Source organism: Triticum urartu, chromosome 5, assembly GCF_003073215.2.
Source record: "Triticum urartu cultivar G1812 chromosome 5, Tu2.1, whole genome shotgun sequence".
Classification (NCBI taxonomy): Eukaryota; Viridiplantae; Streptophyta; class Magnoliopsida; order Poales; family Poaceae; genus Triticum; species Triticum urartu.
Window position 1 is genome coordinate 269,540,712 of NC_053026.1, and position 20,181 is coordinate 269,560,892.

The 20,181-nt window shown below is 44.3% G+C and overlaps 2 protein-coding genes across 5 annotated transcripts; one reads left to right on the plus strand and one right to left on the minus strand.

Moving 5' to 3' along the window:
* Positions 1 to 567: 567 nt before the first annotated feature.
* On the minus strand, positions 568 to 20,024 carry LOC125508574. Of its 4 annotated transcripts, none has more exons than XM_048673328.1 (7): positions 19,607 to 20,024; positions 19,434 to 19,513; positions 17,546 to 17,606; positions 10,056 to 10,113; positions 6,496 to 6,553; positions 6,339 to 6,411; positions 568 to 666 (listed from the first exon to the last, which is right to left on the minus strand). In XM_048673328.1, exons 1-7 carry the CDS (start codon positions 19,952 to 19,954, stop codon positions 583 to 585), a joined length of 762 nt encoding a protein of 253 aa, XP_048529285.1. In that variant the 5' UTR covers positions 19,955 to 20,024; the 3' UTR covers positions 568 to 582. The 4 variants fall into 4 exon arrangements, 3 of the variants coding, with proteins under 3 accessions (XP_048529285.1, XP_048529284.1, XP_048529283.1); XM_048673327.1 differs by lacking the exon at positions 568 to 666 and adding an exon at positions 2,310 to 2,587 and having other exon boundaries at positions 19,607 to 20,022; XR_007283603.1 differs by lacking the exon at positions 568 to 666 and adding an exon at positions 2,378 to 2,587 and having other exon boundaries at positions 6,174 to 6,411.
* On the plus strand, positions 2,594 to 5,014 carry LOC125508573. The gene is made up of 4 exons (XM_048673325.1): positions 2,594 to 3,527; positions 3,622 to 3,879; positions 4,117 to 4,387; positions 4,493 to 5,014. Exons 1-4 carry the CDS (start codon positions 3,427 to 3,429, stop codon positions 4,733 to 4,735), a joined length of 873 nt encoding a protein of 290 aa, XP_048529282.1. The 5' UTR covers positions 2,594 to 3,426; the 3' UTR covers positions 4,736 to 5,014.
* Positions 20,025 to 20,181: the final 157 nt, after the last annotated feature.

Below are 20,181 nucleotides of genomic sequence, written 5' to 3' on the forward strand. Positions count from 1 at the left end.
AAAGCTTGCATCGACGTAACTCTTTACGGTGAACTCTTTATCACCTCCATAACCGAGAAATATTTCCTTAGTCCTCTTAGGTAACTAAGGATAATTTTGACCACTGTCGAGTGATCCACTCCTGGATCACTATTGTACCCCTTGCCAAACTCATAGCAAGGCACACATCAGGTCTGCTACACAGCATGGCATACTCATGGCTGAGGCATAGGGAGTGACTTTCATTATCTCTCAATCTTCCGCCGTGGTCAGGCTTTGAGTCTTATTCAACTTCACACCTTGCAACACAGGTAAGAACCTTTTCTTAGATTGATCCATTTTGAACTTCTTCAAAACTTTGCCAAGGTATGTGCTTTGTGAAAATCCTATTAAGCGTCTCAATCTATCCCTATAGATATTGATACTCAATATAGAAGTAGCTTCACCGAAGTCTTTCATTGAAAAATTCTTATTCAAGTATCCTTTTATGCTATTCAGAAATTTTATATCATCTCCAATCAGTAATATGTCATCCACATATAATATTAGAAATGCTACAGAGCTCCCACTCACTTTCTTCTAAATACATACTTCACTGTAAGTCTATATAAAACCATATGCTTTGATCACCTCATCAAAGCGTATATTCCAACTCCGGGATGCTTGCACCAGTCCATAGATGAATCGCTGGAGTTTACACACTTTGTTAGCACCTTTAGGATCGACAAAACCTTCTGGTTGCATCATATACAACTCTTTTTTAATAAATCTATTAAGGAATGTAGTTTTGACGTCCATTTGCCAGATTCCATAATTATAAAATGCGGCAATTGCTAACATAATTCGAACAGACTTAAGCATCGCTACAGGTGAGAAAGTCTCGTCGTAATCAACTCCAAACTTTGGAAACCTTTCGCGACAAGTCAAGCTTTGTAGACAGTAACATTATCATCAATGGCAATCTTCTTCTTAAAGATACATTTATTCTCTATGGCTTTAACGATTGCACCGGCGATGTAGTAGGTGGTCGTGCCTGCGCGGCTACGGCCTTGCCTGCCATTTGGTTTGAAGTTTGGTTGGGTGTGAGCGCACGGGAAGAGGTGAGCAACTCCAAATCTGATGCTTTCCAAAATTGCATTTTAAGATAAGCTGAGTGGCATTATGTAGTGCTAGGTCAAAACTCATGTTTTTTTTGTTACTTTAGGTCGCATACTAACGATTTTAAAAAATGTGAACTTTTTTAGACAGTTTCTAAAGCATCAAGTATCCATTTAAAGTATCAAATTCATATCCAATTTGTGTTGGGAAAACCGCAAAGAATATTGTTGCAATTGGATTTAATACGAGTAATATGCTCTACGCATGCCCAAGAAAACTATCCTTGTGAGTTGAGCTATCTGAATATGCAAGTTTCCATATATACCAGTCATGCATGATCCCATGTCCATATCGGTGACTCTACGCTCTGCGTAGGCGGCTAATTTTGACTTTTGGAAAGCTCACTTGGCAGAAGATTCATATGAATGAGAAATACACATCAGATATGTTCTCAGAACCTGACTAAATCAATTGTCTGTAATACAAGAAACTGATATATGTTCTGTTTATGAATGATCCACCTTCTAGTTTGCAAAATGTTCCTAAATTACTCATTGCACATTGTAACATTGCAAGGAGTATTTGTTACAGTAAGATTCTGCCATTTAGTCAACAGGCATAGCAAGGACCATTTAGTCAGCACCTATAGAATTTTTGAACATTTAATCTTGTCTGGTTGTTTGTTTCCAAAATGTGACCAAAATCTGGAGTAACAATATTACAGTGAATTTCAGCACTGAATTTCATCTACTCCAAACCTTGTCTGATTGTTGTAATTCGCCAAGGAGTATATTGATTGTTTCCAAAAGTAGTAATCATGATTTCCTGATTGATTGTTTCAAAAACTAGCGGATCATCATGATCAATTTCTTGATTTCCTGATTGAATGTTTCCAAAAACTAGCAAATCATCATGCCATCCACAGGAGTACAAGCAGCAGAGTCGGGAACTCGGCAACCAGCTCAGGCTCTGGTGGCGATTCCACCAACTACAGGGAAGGAGTGACTTCACCAACCCTGGGCGGCTGAATCACACAAGTGAGCGGTGGCACGAGTGAAGGTCGCGCAGGTGGGCGGCGGCGTTGGGCTGGCACCAAAATCGCATGGGTGAGCGGCGGCGAAGGAATCACACACATTGGCATCGAGATCACGCGGGTGGGTGGAGGCAGGTGGGTTGCGAGCGCTGGAATCACCGGCACGGCGGCGGACGGTTGCGAGCTACCCCACATGCTGTAAATTGTAAATTTAATATTCTTGATCGACTTCAAGATGAAGGTCAGCCATTTGAAACGTGACGTGGCTTGGAGTGAGAAAACCAGATAACTCTACTCAAAGTGTTTTAATACCGTAGTTCTATAATATTTAAATAGTACTTCCTATGTCCCATAATATAAGAGTATTTTTGACACTAGTGTAGATCACGCGAGAGACATAGATACAGCAGCCGAACGCAATGTCACTCCATCCGTCTCCCACCTCGTCTCTGGAGCAGTGGCGGCAGCGATATATGTCTGCCACCAATGACAATGCATGTTACACAGTGCAACACAAATACCCCACAAGGTAAAAAATCAGAAATTAACAGGAAAATATTCTACTCCGGAAAAAAAGAACGAGAAAAATTACTTGTCTTGATAAGGTTATGACATTAGTCTGAAAGTTTCTCGAAAAGAAATTATTCTGACAAGGTCGACCTATAGCAGTCTTTCAGCTGAACATATCAATGTTATGTGCACTTATTCTTTTAGTTGAAACCCATAGAGGAAGCCCAACAATAAATTTTACCGGAAACAGAGAAAAGAACATTACAAGCGCGAGAAATAATGCCTGGGAGTAGAGTAGGTGATATGCCTCCAAACGACTCATGCATTATTTTTGTGTTTATCGGTTCACGCCGTATTCAAGGAGCGAACGAATGGATGAATGCTTGGGGACATTAGTAGGATATATAATTTTATAGTTTAAGAATCTAGAATGCAGCTGCAAGGACTAAAGAAAGTAGCAACACAGAGAGGGTCTTTTTGGTGCTCGGGCTCAGCTGCACCTGATATCTCAGCCACTGGCAGGTGCATAGGGATGGACGAAAGTGTGTCAGACGCGTCAGGGTTGGAGCGGCGAAAAATGAGGATACGCTCGATATACGGCTTTGCACAGTGCGTACAGGTGGGCCAGTTTCGTAGCTGGCGGTGTCCGTCCGTGAGTGGTTGGGGTCCTGAGCCGTGGCCCATGCCGTAAGCCCAAGTAGTCCAGCTCGATGGTCGAAGCTGAGCTGTCCTGTCTACTGCGTGGGCTTCGCAAGGGAAAGAAAAAAGTAGTGAGACCGAGAAGTGGGTGATGGCAGCTCGCGAGCATGGCGTCGTCGTCGTCGGCGGCGGCGGCGGCTGCGACCCCTTCCAGCGGAGCTGCGATGGAAGCCGACGGGCTCGAGTTCTTGCTGGATCCAGTAGACCGGTCAGTTTTTTCACACCATTAACTCGTCTGAAGATCTGCTTCTGTGGATTGCCGTCGTCCCCGTCGCCACCGCTTATTCCAGCGTCGGTTTCAGGTTCCCGCCTAGGGAAGAATTCGCGGAAAGGTTTGAGCACCCATATCGTGTGCCACTGGCGTTACTGTCGCCACGCGAGGAGGCGCCTGCTTTGCCGGCGGATTCCAATTTGCGGCTCCGGCTGTGCGCAGCGGGTAGGGAGCTGCAGCCCTGGGCGGTCTGCAGGCGAGTGCTGCCGGAGGAAGAATGCCTCGCCGACCCAATCTGCGAAATCCACTGGGAAGGTGAATCCCGAAGCCCCCTGATGGACGAAGAGAGGTAATCCAGTCAACTTTTGTTTGTTCGAATCCTGCTGTGCGTGGCCATCCTATAGATGCTGGAAATCCTCAAAGTTAGTTTGTATAGTTGATTTTAGGGATTTTATGATTGGTCCCATGTGTTTGGCTGGTTTGTGCCGTCTGTTCAACATGCTCAAATATGGGTGTTAGGTGATTTTTTTTCTTTCAGAATTTTGGAAAACTGTTAGTTGATACTAGAACTTTCTGGGTAATTCAGGTTGTGCTTCTGTAGTGCACTACCAGACCAGATGCCGCGTGCCTCGCGGATGAGTGCGCTTGAACAATCTATCCACAAATTTGCAGAAGAACCTACAAAAAGTGCGGTGAAACCAGATCTTGGGTTGAGTTTTTACTCGTTGGGTGACGCGTATGACTTACAATTTGTATTCTTGGGAGGTTGGCTCCGGCATACGGTATGGGGAGAGCAGGCTGAACGACGAGCGGACAAAGTCGATGCACGAGATAATTTGTGGCTCAGTGGCTGTTCGGTGAGAGCTTTTCTTTCTAGACTGATTTTTTTTTGAATGATGGCATTTGTCTATTGCGAGGATGCGAGAAAACATGTGTTAAATTGTCTGCATGTTGTTGTGCAGGGGAAGCCTGAGGCGGAGAACGGCCGGTCGTGTAGGTGTAAATGCCCTGTGTTGATTAGGCTGTTGAGGGCATCCGACAACAAGTTGTACATAACCGAGTACAGCGAGAATCACAACCGCTCTTTGTCATTGACAATGGTCGAGAAGGTTCACTGGCCGTCACACAACACACATAGATGTTTACGCAAAGGATCCTATAAAACAGTTGCAGGAAAATATTGTGAACCTTGGGAAAGTGTATAGCATCATCGGAAGTTTCTTCAGGTCGTGAACTGGCAGACGATGACGTGTGGAAAACTTTGGAGGTTTTCGCCGACATTGTGGCTGGAGACCCTGATTTCACGTAGTTCTTGTGGATAGCGGGAGCAGGAGTGAGAATTTGATGTGGATAAACGGTAGCAGCCTGATGCAGTACAAGTTCTTTAGGAATGGCATCACTTTTGATACGACGTATAGGATGAATCTATATGACATGCCGTTTGGTCTTTTTGTTGGGGGTTAACAACCACTTCTTGAGCATTATATTGGCTGGTGTGTTGGTGAGGGACGATCAAGCAGAAAGTTTTGAGTGGGTTTTTGCGGAATTTTTGACGATGATGGGTGGACCTACAGATTGTGCACTTTACATGCCACTGCAGCGGTGGTGTTTACTGTTTCATTGGTTTGAATCCGTCATGCTGACTGAGTGTGTTGGTAATCTTTGTAGATCAGAACAGAGCTGTGGAGGTGGCAATTAGTTAAGTGTACCTTGACAGCGTTCACCAATGGTGCAAGTTGCACATTTCGAAGTAACCGAAGGAGAGTCTAGGGCCATAAACTAGTAGTCTAATACGTTAGTTGGAAAAAATGTGATATGAGTATTCTTTGGTGTGTTGTGTGATCTGTGCTGGACGCTTATCCATCCATGTATTAAGTGTTTATTGTTTTGAACATTTGTAATGATCCCAGATTGGGATATATAATCTAGTTAGTAGTGACCTGAATAAAAACAGAGACTAAGTTTTCAGGTGAACTGGTTGTGAATTTTGCTTGGGCGCTGTGCTCTGTGAGTTTTGTTGGCGATTTTGCAGCTGGTGAACTGGTTTGTGTATTTTGCTGGCCTGCGTGTGGTTGGCCACATGGAGTGGGAGAACATGTGGTGCATCTACTAGTTAGTAAGCCTACAGTCTCGGCTAGTGTGATGTAATTCAAAATTGGAACAGCTAGCTGCTCCGGTTTGAACAGGCTTGTTGGTTGCAGAGCGGTTGTGCGTGTCCATGGCTCCGGCGGCTATTGTTGGCGAAGCAAGTGGCATGACCGTGACGATGCAGTGAAAAGGTCATCGCCGCAGAAGGGGCACTGGATCATGGGAAGAAGTGCATCATTTGGCACTGGGGCAGAGGAAGACGAGCATGCAACCATGGTGGGTTTGAGTACGAGCACTCTGCGGCTAAAGGAGGTGGGGCGAGGGGACGAGTCGACAGGGTTTGTTTCTGGGCTTGAGCGAGATGGGTAAGATAAGTACGCTGTGTTTGTCCGTCAGGCCACGCAGATGGCTCAGGACAGCGCAGGAAAAATGGAGGGCCGTGCGGGGCGGCCTGTTCCGGCCGAGCGGTGAGGTCGCACACGTAATAAATAAGGCGATGGCCCATTTCTTTTCCATATCACGTACGCTATGAATACCGGGTGGAATACTACTTACAGCGGGAATCCACATGTGACTGGATGGCCAAGATATCAGGTGCACTTGAGCCCGGGCTCAGAAACGAATTTTCGCACAAAATACATGATGAAAAGCAAAAGAAAAGAAAATATCATTTGTCTTTATTTCTTCCAAAAATGTAAATAAAATGTGACAAGCCAGTACCTTCCCACTATCCACGGTGGCCATTAGAGCAACATGTTGTCTGTCAAAACGAAATTCGTAGAAGTAATACGTCCTGCAAAATATTATCTCATAAAGCAATTTAACTACAGAAGCCATTGCCTTCTGTAATATTCCCTTGAAAATTGAGAGAAATAACCTGATACCCTCCTGATCCTTAACTTTAATTGTTCGAGCTGAGTATATTTTTGCACCGCCTATGAAATGAAACAAATAACATAATTAACATATTAGGACAGTCTATAAAGCATTCCAAATGAGTATATCATGTTAATTGTTAACACTATTGTCAAGAGCTGAACTACTATACCTCACAAAATTCAGAGATCAGAAACTAGCCCTGAATTAAGAGGGGATCTACCACGGGTTCTATTTCTTGGAAGAGGAAAGTAGAGCCAAACCACTCCAGTGGTGGCTAGGCTTTATCACAATTACAACTCGATGCCCGATCTGTCTGGAATCACTGGCTTTATAGCATTACAGTCCAAAGGCTCGGTAAAACTAAAGAGAGGGATGACAACGACATCACAGGAAACAGTAAATGGCGGGTAAAAATAACGAGCCATGGGGATCCTGCACCTGCAGCGTCCTCTTCTTATTCACTTGCTCACCAGTTCGTCGAGGTCATCCCAGCCGTTGATTCTGGCCTTGGACGATCTCATAGCTTCCAGCTAGTGTCGGACGAGGAACAGAAAACAGAAGGTGTCGCTTTTGTTCAGGATTCAGAACCATGTGCGCGCTAGAAGATCAGACTTGTTTTCAACACGTGAAGGGGAAAACCTTATGGGTAAACACTGATAGCACCTTGAGGTCTGGGTATAAGCTTGCTGTTGAAGTGTGGCCATGATCATCCAACAGAGGAAGGTGGGGAGTGGGAATCACATCAGGTCCAATATGTTGCCTTAGTAGACTGACATGGAATGTTGAGTGTAACTTGCAACCGTCAGGGAGTAACAGTTTGTATAAAGTGTTACCTATCTTCTCCAGTATTCTAAAGGGGGCATAGAACTTGGAATGGAGCTTCAGATTTCTTTGAATACTGAAATAAGTGTCTCTAATGTTGGATCTTTAAGTAGACCATGTCTCCAACAGAGAATTCTCTTTTCTTCTCTCGTCACCAAAGTGTTTCATCATTGTGCTTTGAGGAGGTTGTCCTTGATGGCCTGGTTTGCTAATTCCCTATTATGGAGGAGGTCAAGGGAGTCTTCGGAGATGAAATCATGCAAGGTGGATTCAACTATCAGAGGGGGTGGGAAGCCATAAAGTGCCTGAAAAGGTATCATCTGCAAGGAAATGTAAAAAATACCATCGTACCACCACTCAGCTAAGCTGCTAAAGCTAGGCAGGAATGCCATGTCTTGGGTTGCTGGAATGCCATGCATCTCAAGTAGTTGTAGTTCTCCAAGCACTGATTTACTCTTTCTGCCTGACCATCAGTTTGTGGATGGTTGAACTACAGAGATGGAGCTTGACTCACAGGGATTCAGAAAGTTTCTGCCGGGGAGAGCTAGTGAATATTTTTTTTAAGGGAGCTAGTGAAGATTTATCTGACTGCAGGGAGCCCATGGAGCTTGAAAATGTAATCAGAGGTTCTAGCAACTGTTTGGACAATAAGCGGGTGCTTCATGGATAAAAATTGTGCATATTTGGTGAATTTGTCTACCACAACCAGGATGAGGTCCTTATGGTAGTCCCTCTGCAAAATCCATGCTGATGTGATGACAAGCAAATTCCAGTTTAAGTAGTGTGTTCTGCCTTATTAATTTGGCAAACGGGGCCTGCCAATGGAATAGGAGGTGTATTCTTTGATAACTGAAGGTGTCGCTGTTCTTCAGGATTCATAATAGGTCCTGACAACTATATGTTGGGCTTCGCCTTTTCTACATAATTTAGTGTTGAAGACTGCGGCAATGGTGTCATGGTGGGGAACGGCACATTGGACGGTCACGGGTATCGGACTAAAACAAGGTGTGAGTTGGGGCGTAGATCTGGACCAGCCAACAGAGGGTGTTAATGTCGTGATCTACAGTGGGGGAGTCCTATTACTGGAGAGGCGAAGAACCGAGGAATCGAGTAGGAGAGGCGGCTGAATCTTGGAGATGTGATGCAGGAGTGGTGGCCCGATCTGTCAGAGGAGTCCGGTGGTGTATAGCAGCAGTATAGGGTGATGGTCGGCCCGACGGGCGGCTATTTGGTTGGAACGGCCAGATTTGATCCATCTAGGGAGATCGACGGAGACCGAGAGAAAGTTCAATCAGGGAGCGGATGGAGTCGAGCCAGGAGACAACCCTGGCTAACTTCGTTCAAGAGAGAAGGAGATTGGTACGGAGCAATGTTTACGAGTCGACGAGTCGTTCCGAGGTTGAGACTCATAGACTAATCGTGACTAGTCTAGACTAGTGCTGGACTAGTCGACATGGTACTGTAGTACTCAACTATTGTTAATAACTAAGTAGTAATATGTAGTATATATAAACAGTACAGTATGCAATAAAACCAGAAGTGTTAGGCAACGCTCGCCAAGCCCAGCCCAGCACCCACACAACACCCCCTAGCTGGCCCATTTGGGCCCAAGTGGCCAGCCTACTTAGCTCCCGTCACTGGAACCCTAGCTCCCGATCAATCCCATTGCCGCCGCCAGCACCATCACACACGGGAGCACGCGTGCGCAACCCGCACCTCCAGCCGCCTACTGCTGGCCCCAGCCGCTGCCGCCAACCACCTCCATGACTCCTCTCCTCTCCTCTATCTCTCTTCCTTCTCTCTCGTCTCAGGGCCATGCGCGCCTATGTGTCACGGCCATCGCTGCCGCCCGAGCACGAGCTCCGGCCAGGCTGGGTGACTTATCCCCTCAAAATTTTGAGTCGCTCGACTCAAATAGCTCGACTAGTCTGTCGACTACTCGACTAGACCAAGTAGTCTACACAAGATTTGTAGTCGGCACTCAAGTTGCGACTCATAGACTAGTCTGTCGACTAGTCTTGACTAGTCCCTCTTACTCGTAATCAGTGGTACGGAGAGAACGTAGAGACTGAAAAAATCGAGATTGGAGGGTTGCGGTGTCCGGGGTAAAACCTAGGGCTCTGATACCAGGTTAAGAGGACCAACGTGTCTGTATTACATAGCCCAATGGGTGAATATAGATTACAAGGACTTAGGGTACAAGTGAAGAAATCTAGACTAGTATGAATACGCAAGGGGACTTGAACCAATACTTATACTCCTTAACACAAGTTATTTACCAAAGTTTTTCAACTCATATGTTCATCTAGGAACATAACTATTTTACGAAAACTATTGCACTGCACGGTTACGCAATTATAAAATGTCAAACATAAGGCAAAATAAAGAATGTAACCCCATTAGACAACTCACCAAAAGCAGTTAGCTATGTTTGCTATTTATTTTGAACTTTTATGCACATTAAGCAAAACTTTACAACACACCAATATGATTATGGTAATAAATCAATTTCAGTAGTAAACATAATATGTTGATCAGACCATCAATCAACATATTTAGAGTGACATCCCACAGCAAGCTAAGGCTAACATTAAGTGGTTCCTTTGTCTACTAAGTTCTTTTCATACCTCGTCTAATATTTGGAAGTTGTAAGTAGTCCAACTGTCCAGGGCAACTTTCATTTAAAAGCACATTAAAAAAGTGTTGCGACTTTCAAGCTAAGATGATAGAAATTACCAGGTACAAATAACTTGGACGCCTCCTTTAGAGTGCCCAACTCCGTTATATCTTTGGCCTGTGAACAAATATCCGCGTAAGAACATGAGGATTTTCTATTTTCGTAATATCTGATAAAAGCACAAGCCTTCTAAGTAACAAGGATAAAGTGATAAGGAATAGCATGATCAATAGTAACACAGTTAGCATATGTTCATAAAAGCTTTTTAACCCACTATTTATTTTAACATAATTAGGAGAGAAGAGAAAAATAATGACAACTTCGACGGAAGATGGTCATTTATGTTTAATACGATCATTGAGAGTCTCGATTTGAGGGAGATTGACCTCACTGCCAGACAATGCATACAGTTCACGTGGGCGAACACATTGCCGGTTCCAACATATGAGAAGTTGGACCAAGTGCTCACCAGCATAGAGTGGGAACAGAAGTTTCCGTTGGTAACGGTTCAGGCGCTTCAGAGAGCAATTTCTGATCATACACCGTTACTGGTTGACTCTGGGGAAGCGACCCATGTGGGAAACAGGACCATTTTCTCTTTCAAATTAGGATGGTTCGAGAGGGACGGCTTCATGGATCTCATTGCTAGAGAATGGGCCAAGGAGTCAGGTGGACATTCGAATGTCGATACGTGGCAAAATAAAATTCGACATTTGCACCAGTTCTTGAGGGGCTGGACCAAGAATCAAGGACGTGGCTAGGGAGCGCCGCTGCACTCGTTTGTTGTCTGAAGCGCACCGCCGTATATAGTAAGTGCATGTCCTTGTGTCCAGCTGTCTACGCTAAAAAAGGTAATTGTTTGGCCACATCCCGTAGCGCACATGGGTGCCGATTGAATCAGCCTAAATCCTGTCCCCACGTGCATTTATTTGGGGGTTTAAAAAGTTGTAAAAGCCATAACTTTTGATTCAAGCATCGAAATCCAGTTCTGTTTTCACCAGCAGATTTCTGACGACGAGTTCTCCAAAACTAGATCTCATATGAGTAGGTTTTGTCAAACTTTTTTTGAGAGCAACTTTGGATGCAATGGAGGCAACTATAGTGTTATAGGGAAGCAACTACTTTTTCGCCTAGTTGGACTGACTATTAGGTTGGTTTGCGTAAAAACAAGAAAAATCACACAAAACATAAGGCATCTATAGTTCTACATACAAAGCAACTTCACTGCACTATGTGTATCTGTGAGTTTGGTAACATTGTCCCAACTTGCCTATCATGGCTGCTCAATTGCCTATTGTTGATTCTTAGTTGCCTACGGTTGATGGTCAATTGCCTATAAATGAAATAAACTGCCTATATTGATGCCTAGTTGCCTGCTATTGGTAATTAGTTGCCTACAATTGCTTCTCGGTTGCCTAACTTTGCAAAATAGTTGCCTACAATATTATGAAGTTGTTTATCATTGTTTTTCTAAGTTGCCTACAAACACTTTGAAGTGGAAGACGACATCGTAGTATTATAGGCCATTTAGAAACAATGACGACATACGAGCATGAACAATAGGCAACTTAGAAGTACCGATGAGGAAGTTAGGAGAATGTTACATAAATTAACTAGGACACAAAATGTAGTGAAGTTGCCTGCTTTTAGCACTAAGGTTGCCTCTTATCGAAGGAAAGTTGCTTACGAAGGTGATGTGATATTATCCACCTCTGTTTCGAAGTTGTTCTGTATTATTAGTTAGTTGCTTATTATTGCTAATTAGTTATTTTTAGGAGTGAAGTTGCTTCTGTTTAGCACTAAAATTGCCTCATCTAGCGTCATGGTTGATTTTGAAAAAGAATCAAAGAAACATATCCATATGGGGTTTAGTTTTGACCTGGCTAGCCAACTCATGTGTGTTTTTCATCATTATATCTGAAGATTTAAATGATTTTCGCAGATTACTCGACCGAAAATTAAGAACTTGCATAGGTTTTTCGGCAATTGCAGGTACTTTTTTTATTTTTTCAGGTATCATCTTTTGAAACGCAGGGGACTAATAGCAATGCAATCGCATTTAAAAAAACTGGGATCAGACGGCTTAGACGGGTGCATGAGTTAGATTTGAAAACTGAGTCTAATGTTCTTAATGTGTCGGATCGGACTGTTAAGAATGAGGCTGAGCAGAAGTTGCATCCTCTTCTTAGAGAAGAAGAGATGAAATGGGCTCTCAGAGCGAAGGTGACAAAGGTCGTCCAAGGTGATGACAACACCCAGTTCTTCCACATGATTGCAAATGGGAAGCATAGAAAGAAAATAATCCAACTAGAACAGGATGAGGGTACAATTGTAGGGCATGAGGACCTCAAGTTGTACACCTCCAATTATTATAAGCTACTTTTGCAGGGAGGCGAAGATAATTTTGTGTTGCTTGATGAGGGCGCAACAGGGGACATTCCACAACTCAACACAGACGAAAACGAGATTTTGTCTGCCCCGTTTATGGAGAAAGAGGTGTTTGACGCGGTAACACAGATGAAACAGAATAAGGCTCCTAGACCTGATGGATTTCCAGCAGAGTTTTACAAGAGATGCCGACATATCATTAAGGGTGATCTTATGCCTATGTTTCATGACTTATTTAACGGACAGTTACAGCTATTCCACCTAAATTTTGGAACAATAACGTTGTTGCCAAAGGAGGAGGCGATACACATTGAGCAGTTTAGGCTGATATGTCTGCTCAATGTGAGTTTCAAAATCTTCACCAAGGTTGGCACGAATAGGTCGACGCGGATTGTCCATTCGGTGGTGCAACCATCTCAGACTGCTTTCATGCCAGGAAGACACATCCTAGAAGGGGTTGTCTTACATGAAACTCTTCACGAGATCCATTCGAAGAAACTGGACGAGGTTATCTTCAAAGTGGATTTCAAGAAAGCGTATGATAGGTCAAATGGCCCTTCCTCCAGTAGGCCCTGCACATGAAGGGGTTCGATGAGGCCTGGAGGAAACAGGTGGACTCCTTCATTCAAAAAGATAGTGTTGGGGTTAAGGTGAATGATGACATAGGTCATCATTTCCAGACGCATAAGGGCTTACGACAGGGAACCCGGTGTCTCCTGTTCTATTCAACATAGTTGCGGATATGTTGGCAATTCTTATCGGTCGGGCTAAAGAAAACGGCCAAGTAGAAGGACTAGTTCCGCATCTTGTGGATGTGGGTCATCTTGTGGATGCGGGAGTGTCCATACTACAATATGTGAATGACACAATTATTTTCATGGAACATGATCTTGAAGAAGCTAGAAATATGAAGCTTATTTGAAGAACTACCGAGACTGAAAATTAACTTTAACAAGAGCGAATGGTTCTGTTTTGGGAGGGCCAAAGAGGAACAAGATGCATACAAATAGTTGTTCGGATGTGAAATGGGCTCCCTACCGTTCAGTTATCTAGGGATACCAATTCATCATTGCAAACTATCTAATAAGGAGTGGAAATGCATTGAAGATCGATTTGAAAAAAGGCTAAGCTGCTGGAAGGGCAAGCTTATGTCTTATGGGGGCCAGCTTGTGTTGATAAACTCAGTTCTGACTAGTTTGCTGATGCTCCTTTTATCTTTCTTTGAAGTACCTATAGGGTACGGAAAAGACTAGACTTTTATCGATCTCGCTTTTTCTGGCAATGTGATGAAGTTAAGACGAAATACAGATTGACGAGATGGGATATAATTTGCAAACCCAAAGACCAGGGTGGGTTAGGGGTAGAGAACTTAGAAGTAGATGCCTACTTAGCAAATGCCTATTTCGGTTGTCTCTTGTGATTGAGGGTACGAGGGTACAAATTTTGCGTAACAAGTACCTACAATCTAAGACATTGGCCTAGGTTACCGCTAGACATAACCATTTTGGAAGGGGTTATTGAGGATGAAAGAAACCTTTTTTCAAAGGGTGAAATTTATCATTGGTAACGGTAACACAACTAGATTCAGGAAGATGCATGGTTAGGGGAGACGCCTTTAGCCCTGCAATACCCCACGTTATATAATATTGTACAACGTAAGGAAGCTTATGTTGCTATAGTACTACAAAGGGTCCCTCTTAATATCCAATTCAGGAGGTCTCTGGTGGGGGAATGTTGGAACTCGTGGTTGCACTTGGTGCACAGGTTGATGGACGTTCAACTTTCGGACCAACCAGATGCCATTCACTGGAAATTATCTAGGAATGGTAGTTTCTCGATGAAATCCATGTACTTGGATCTAATTGACTCTAGGCCAATCTCGAGATTACTTCATATCTGGAAGATTAAAGTTCCGTTGAGGATTAAAATTTTCATGTGGTTGGAAGTGATCTTAACCAAGGATAACTTGCTAAAGCGAAGATGGGTGGGTAGCTCTCGATGTTGTTTTTGCGACCATAAAGAAAATATACAACACCTCTTCTCGATTGTCCGCTAACCAAACTGCTTTGGCGTACGATTCATATAGCCTTCAACGTTAATCCTCCCACTAGCATCAACACGTTATTTGGGATGTGGCTAAATTGCGTGGAATCCAATATTGCGAGACATATTCAAATAGGAATATGTGCACTATTTTGGGCTATATGGAACTGCAGAAATGATATGATCTTAACGGGAAATTTTTTACCAACTTTTTGCAGGTTATCTACAAAGCCACAGCTTGGATCCGTACGTGGTCGTTACTCATTCCTGCGGACTCCAGGGAGCTTTTGGTTACTGGGTGCAACCGGTGGGAGATGGTACCACGGGCTATCTTCAACCGATTTGGATGGCGAGTTAATAATAGGCTAGGTGTTTAGTCATCGTAGCCTTTTTTTTGCCAGATGTGGCATCTTTTACTTTACATTTTTTACTTCGTGCAGGCTCCTTTTGTGAGCCAGTACTGGACCTCAGACTTTGTCTTCGTACTTCCGTTAAATAAAATGGCTGCATGCATCGTTTTGACGCACAGGTCGGGAGCTTTCCTCCTTTTCAAAAAAAACCACTATTTGTTTCATATGTGTGCATATAAAATGCTATGACTATCCATATGCCCACAAAATAAGGGGGTCAAGCGGGTAGCCTATAGCTCGGTAGGTAGAAAAATTCCATTGTGATTTTAATAAATAAAGATAGGTAGGAAGGATGTAGGGCTTTTTCCCATCCAAGGGCCTGAACCTGTGTAAAACCACTATATCACCATCATTGATGACGAGCTATCCCTCTCTCTACAATCTTCCATGACAACATTATTCATCGACATTTGGCGCCCACCCTAGGTCCCCAACGGATATCTTCCCTCTCTTCCAACACCCTTTCCAATTGAAATCACGTCCATGAACCTCGAGCCAATGGCCTCACCCATCCACAACCTCGACAAAGAGGGATTTTCCATCAACGATATAAAAGCAGAAGAAGAGATCGACTTTGGTACTTCAAACGAAGAACCTCCGACCGAGAGCCCAGTCCACTGTCCTGGGCTTCCTACTACTGGCGTCGAGAGGGCAGGGAGTTCAGAAATGGAGTGGGAATCGTTGGAACTGCCTAAAGTGCCTAGCTGGTGACCACTAGGCAAAATGCGGACCCTTCCTAACACAACTCCGGCGATCAACGGGGACGGAGGGCTCATGATCTTAGCTATCCGCGGTACAACAACTCCCCCACCCAACATCAGCTACCCACAACGCCTTATGAACCTATCACCGACCGCCTCGACTCTCAAGACTCCCATGCCGACCGATGCCGTCTTCAGCCCAGGTCGTGCCGCCCAACCCCCGGCGCTGCTCGTCGCCCTCGGCAGCGCCATGGCTGCCACCTCACACCAAGCGCCGCCACGCCGCCACTGACCGTCGTCTTCACCGCCGGCGACGTTGCCACCTGCGTGGCGTCCCTTGACTATCTCAGAGGAAGTCAAAGATTTGGACCGAGTCAAATAGTTCCTGGGCATAGAAGTGACCAGGTCTGCCAAGGGAATTGCGCTATCTTAGAGGAAGTATACTTTAGATCTACTAAGTGATGTAGGAATGCTAGGATGTCGGATGGCCTCAACCCCAATTGAGCAAAACCACAAAGTGACAGCCTGAGAAGAAGTGGATAAGGAGATATATCAAAGATTAGTTGGGAGGTTGTTCTACTTATGTCATACATGCCCTGACATTGCCATTGCGGTAAGTGTGGTAAGAAGATACATGCATGAACCTACGAGTGATCATCTTGAAGCGGTGTATAGAATTTCAAGGTACTTGAAGGGGCACCAGGAATGAGACTCTTATTTGAGAGTAACAAGCATCTCGTGGTCGATGGATACCATGGGAAAGTTGCCTAGATGATTGTAGATCAACCTCATGATTTTGTGTCTTTGTTGGTGGGAACTTGGTATCATGGAGAAGAAACAAGTTGTTGTGTGCACCTAAACTGTCGAGGCCGAATATAGAGCTATGGCTCAAGGGCTAAGTGAAAGGTACAAGAAATTTATTAGAAGAATTGAAGATATTGAAGACTAGTTGTTTGAATGTGTGGTGTGATAACAAATCAGCAATCAGACATAGCAAAAAAATTAGTGCAGCATGACAAAACTAAGCATGTGGAAATAGATAGATTCTTCATCAAATAGAAGTTAGATGTTGGGATCATCAAGATAGAGCATGTGAGTTCAGAGCAATAAATAAATTGCAGACTGCTTGACAAGGATTAGGAACTAAAGTATGTAGTCTGGCGTGTGACAAGATGAGAATAATAGATATCTATCACCCCTCTTGAGGGGGGGGTGTTGAATGGAGCCCCATATTTTGCAGGTCAGGCCCATTCCAATGAGTGGCCGCCCTACACCAGGAGGTGCGCGAAGTTGTGCAAGACACATCCGCAAGAGCCATTGACTCGGCAGGCCCCTCCTCTGCTCAACACAAAACAACCCCGATGTTAAGCAAAACACCTTCCTCGCGGCAGCGACCAATTGATGGACCACGCGTAACGTGCGTCCCATTTAATGTCGGTCTGGTGTGAATTAAATGCGCCAAAGGGGAAGGGGGCTGATATATTTCGTACAAGAGAGTTGCATGTGTATTTTTGTGGGCTTTTTTGCGTATTTTTTCTTAATTTTTTTACGTCCTATTTTTTCCTTCGGTTCAGTCGATTTCTACCGTGGAGAAGAACAACACCCGAGTTGGAGACGGGGACGCCACGGCATCGCTGGTGAAGGCGAGGAAGCAAATTGACAGGTGCGGGTGGGGGCCTCTTAGTTTTGACCGCCGTTCAGATTAGACAATTGGTCGAGCTTAAGACAGGGACGTTGCGGCTGGCCACAGCGTCACCTACGAGGGGCAAGAGCATGCCAGGACCTCGCAGGAGACGGGCACGCCGCAGCGGCAGAGGCGGGGAAGCGGCATGACAAGTGCAGGTGGGGACTTCTAGTTTGGAGGAGGTGGAAGCAGGGCAAGATCTATTTTTCTAAAAGATCTATATATGTAATTTCAAAACCGCACGGGCTGGTCGCGTGCACCCCAGTTAGTAGTGCCCTTAAGTAAAAAAACAGTTGTGAAAAATGGCAAGTTCCTCAACATACCTCTAGGAATGTGATCTTGAGCTGATTAGATGGCTTGATTACCACGCTTACAAGTTCTGACCTACATTAAAAACAGGAAGAAGGTTCTCTGCATTAGGCATATTCGAATGCAATCCTCTATTTCTAAATAGTTGCAACCCACTGCCTTTTTTTCTTAACCGTGCAAGCACGCCACATGCATGCGTGCGACGTCATCATTATGTCATCTCGTGCATGTTGTGTGAAGAATCCTCTATTTCTAAATAGTTGCAACCCACTGCCTATTTTTCTTAACCGTGCAAGCACGCCACATGCATGCGTGCGACATCATCATTATGTCATCTCATGCATGTTGTGTGAAGAATTAGTTAGAGATGGCGCTATGCATTGATTGCATAAGAGCTAGTACAATAGTGGGCTTATAGCCATGTCATTTTTGCCTATGTGGAGGGAGATGTGAAAAAGTAAGGGGAGTTGGCTCTCATGCAAGAGCCTAGCTATATTCGCATTTCCAGGTAAATGCAATAAATGTGAAGGAAGAGGTAGAGAGAAGATGAAAAAAAAGTACTAAGGTAATAGCCAACCTCATAGACCACATTATTGTATGAGTACCTATAGATGGTGGCTATAGATGACATGGCAGTTCCTTATGGCCATCAGTTGGCTATATTATTAACCATGCTATCATGCCATCTCATGCATGTGGTGTGGACAACTGATTGAAAGTGAAAAGAGTAAGTGGAGAAGGCATGTGCATAGAACTATTGTGAAGAGGTATAGGGAAAAGAGTAAGTGGAGAAGGCATGTGCATAGAACTATTGTGAAGAGGTATAGGGTAATCACAGGCCGCGTATCCAAGATCTTAAATCAATTATTTAAAAGAAACTCTAGATTGGTTTCAGAGCTTTTTTGGGATGAGCCTAGCAAATGAAAGAAAGTGAACACCATATATCAACCGACTTGAGAGAAAAAAATCATTAAATCAGTTTAACTTACCCGCAAAAAAAAGTTTAACTTACGGACAAAAATCTCAAACGATTAAAGTGCTAACTTAACATAATTTGTGTTTGCGGTGCGGTAACAATATTTCGTAGCTAGGAGTACATCTAAGCTTTCACGCAGGAAAGCCCAGAGAATAATATAGTTCCTTTACTTTCCCCAGAGAATAATATAGTTCCTTTACTTTCCTAATTTTCTAGCCAAAATTTATAAGTTTACTCCCTCCATACGGTGAAGAGTGTGTGTTTGGCTTTAAAATTGTCCACAAAAGAGTGTACTTCTATATTTCCAATGCACTTTAAAGTAGGAAAAAATACTTCTCTCTCATCACACGGTAATCAAGACCAATAACATTCTACACATGGTCTTCTTAATTTCTACATGCACTTAGCTCATTGGGGGTTGGATAATTAAAGAGGAGAGAGATGGTGGCTTGCACCTTTCCAATGCATATTTTACTTCACTTCATAATTTGTCCTAAAATTTCTAGATGTACACTCTTCACCGGACGGAGGGAGTAATCATTAGGCCTCTTTTGGTTCATAGGATAGGATTATCATAGGAATAGGAATCTTGTAGGAAATGAGATGGCATGTATCTCAAATCCTATGAGTAGGAATAGGAAACAAGATATCATTTGGTTGACACCAAAGGAATTTTTCCATTGAGTCTAGACTCTTTTTTATTTTCCTATGAAATGTGGAGGATAGGAACCAATCCTATGTAGGAATAGGAATCCATTCCTATGAACCAAAGGGCTCTAAAGGAAAAAATCCTATAAGAATCCTATCCTCTAGAATTCCTATGAAATTCCTCTAAACCAAAGGAGGCCTAAAATATAAACATTTCACACAGCTGTAAATGCAACAGGTCTGTAGCTGGTATGTCGAAAGGGGCCTTGCTTACCTACCTATCTGGAGATGCGAACCGAGCTGCGTACGCCCTGACCTTGGCCTTGTCGCCATAATAGGTCATGGCGGCGCTGAAATCCTGAAATGCAGCCGAAAACAAATCTTGAGCTCACCCAAAATTGCTATGAAAATCTGAAGCAGGGTAGGGAGAAAAGTAGACGAGACCGGTCACCTCGGGCTCCAAGATGTCGTCGAAGGACGGCGGCACGCGGATGGAGAAGCCGCTGCCGTAGTACTGCCACCACGACCTCGTGTTTGCGATGCCGACCAACAACGAGGTAGCCCCGCCGTTTGGAGGGTGAAGCGTCGGTGACTGTGACGCCGAAGGGAGCCCCTCATCTGCCGCAGTAGCGGCGGCGGGGCTCATTGCGGCTGCGGCAGCGGAGGCGGTGTAGACAGCGAAGTCGCGGCGTGTGGCGTCGCACCGGTAGAGCGGGCGCGCGGGGGTGGGTTTGTGGCATAGCCGTGGTGGCTTTGGATAAGGAGGCGAGGGGGCGAGGGGAAGCACGGCGGGGGTCATGGCGCACCACGCCCAGCGGGACACTCACGGGAGTCGGACGTCGGTCTATCCGTGTGAAGAAAGAACCCATTCTTTCTTTGCTTACTTCCCACCATCCAAATTGTTTTTTAAACATCAGCTTTATTGATCACATAACCAAAGATATAAGAGCAACTCCAACGGGTCGACCCAAACGGACGGCGCTTTTATCCGTTTTTTGTCCGTTTAGCTCGGCCCGATGGACACAA